Here is a 1,878-nt window from a genome sequence, read left to right as displayed (position 1 = left end):
CTAGCAGCCTCGCACCGAGGACCTATCCACGTCATCATTTACCCAGAATGCTTTGTGTGTAAATAAAATGGCTCCGTCCGTGTTAAAATATACTTTTAAAAATTTACAAAACTAAACATCCTACAGTATTTTTACAGTCTTTATTTTACAGTTAAAATATACGTTTATCAAATAAAGTCTAATGTTACAACTAATCATGGATCCCTTCAAGACAGCAAGTTAAATACAGTATGTCATCATCACAAGAAAACCGACATGTCAATATCACAAAATAATGATGAGTGTTTTCTCCAGATACTGAGTTAAGAATGTCATCAACACGCGAAAACCGACATATGTCGTTATCACAAAATAGCGATGAGGGTTACCTTGAGAAAACCATCGGAAAATGAACTTATCTCGAGAAAACGCTTGTTATTTCATGATAACATCATAATATGTTGGTTTTCTTGTGATAACATATTTAACTTGTAATCTAAAATAATATGTCGGTTTTTTTTTGCGATAACGACATCATCAAAAAAAACCAGGAAAAAAATTCTTCTGAAAAAGTCAGCTCTCGGCTCCTGTAGTTATTGAGCTGATCAGAACCAGATTAGTTTTGTTTTTTTTCCCTGAAACCCTCAAACTGAAAGAAGGTGGACGTCTTCTTTTTCCATCCCTGCATCTTTAAATCTAAAGCTTTTGTTGTAGGATTTAAAATAAATGATATTTAAACTCAGTATTTTGGGGTTAGTTGTTACTTCCTTGGCCTGCAGTGTCAGAGATGAGCAGAAACTGAATAATTTAGGAGAGTTTTGTAAAAGACTGGTCTGATGTGTGGCGTGAAAGCAGGCAGAACTCCTCTGCTCTCTGTCAGCTTTGACCTGTGAGCCTCTGCTGCCGTTAGTTTTGTTGTGCTGGGAAGTCAGTGATGATGATGCTGCTGCTCTGAGCTCACCTTCCTCTTCGGTGTGGAACCTCCTTCCAGGTGATCCTGGACAACCTGATGCTGAACCCGGTGTCCCAGCTGTCCCAGGCCATCCGGGAGAACACGGAGCAGCTGGCAGAGAAGATGAAGTAAGGACGCTTGCATCGTGTTTTTAGTGTTCGGAGACCCGGGGTCAGCCGGAGGTCGGGGTTTCAGGATGTGCTGGTGGACTGACCCATCTCATTTCTCTCAGGGTTCTGTTCCAGAACAAGGCCGACGTCTGGAAGGACATTGAGGCAAAGATCAACGCTGAGAACGAAGTTCCCCTCCTGAAAACCTCCAACAAGGTTCCTCCTCAGATCCGTTAGCTTCTTCAAGCAGCGTGGGGTTAGCAAAGGCTCATCTGGAACCTTCTGTCTGCTCTGTGTTGCAGGAAATCACCTCCATCCTGAAGGAGCTGAGAAGAGTTCAGCGGCAGCTTGAAGGTATTTCAGATTAAATTGCATTTTCATCAAAAAGAAAAAAAATAAGTAGGTCCTCTGGATGGGTTCTTCTTTTGTGAAATGTTTTGTCTCTCCTCCAAAAGACTTCTTCAGTCTGAGTTTCAGGTGAACTCAGCCTTATTAGCACTGCCTCCACATTGACAAACAGGTTAGTCACATGCAAAAGAGGACCATCGCCTAACAATAGGCTTGATTAGCTCTGTTTAGTCACATTACACAGAGGGCCATCACCTAAAAATAGGCTTGATTAGCTCTATTTAGTCACATGCAAAAGAGGACCATCGCCTAACAATAGGCTTGATTAGCTCTATTTAGTCACTTGCAATAGAGGACCATCGCCTAAAATTGGCTTTATTAGCTCTATTTAGTCACTTGCAATAGAGGACCATCGCCTAAAAATAGGCTTTATTAGCTCTGTTTTGTCACATGCAAAAGAGGGCCATAGCCTAACAATAGGCTTGATTA

At 41.5% G+C, this 1,878-nt stretch overlaps 1 protein-coding gene across 2 annotated transcripts in view; it reads left to right on the top strand.

The window, feature by feature from the left end:
* cep170bb (centrosomal protein 170Bb) overlaps window positions 1-1,878 on the top strand; it is a gene marked incomplete in the record, with an annotated part of 21,081 nt that overhangs the window by 16,238 nt on the left and 2,965 nt on the right. For both annotated transcript variants that reach the window (XM_014023890.1, XM_014023889.1), the window contains 3 exon segments: window positions 971-1,059; window positions 1,164-1,257; window positions 1,344-1,395. In XM_014023890.1, coding sequence (XP_013879344.1) covers window positions 971-1,059; window positions 1,164-1,257; window positions 1,344-1,395 — 235 coding nt within the window.

The sequence above is a fragment of the Austrofundulus limnaeus genome, unplaced genomic scaffold, assembly GCF_001266775.1.
Source record: "Austrofundulus limnaeus strain Quisiro unplaced genomic scaffold, Austrofundulus_limnaeus-1.0 Scaffold394, whole genome shotgun sequence".
NCBI lineage: Eukaryota > Metazoa > Chordata > Actinopteri > Cyprinodontiformes > Rivulidae > Austrofundulus > Austrofundulus limnaeus.
The sequence above is the reverse complement of the archived record's forward strand: the minus strand, read 5'-3'. Positions and strand labels throughout refer to the sequence as shown.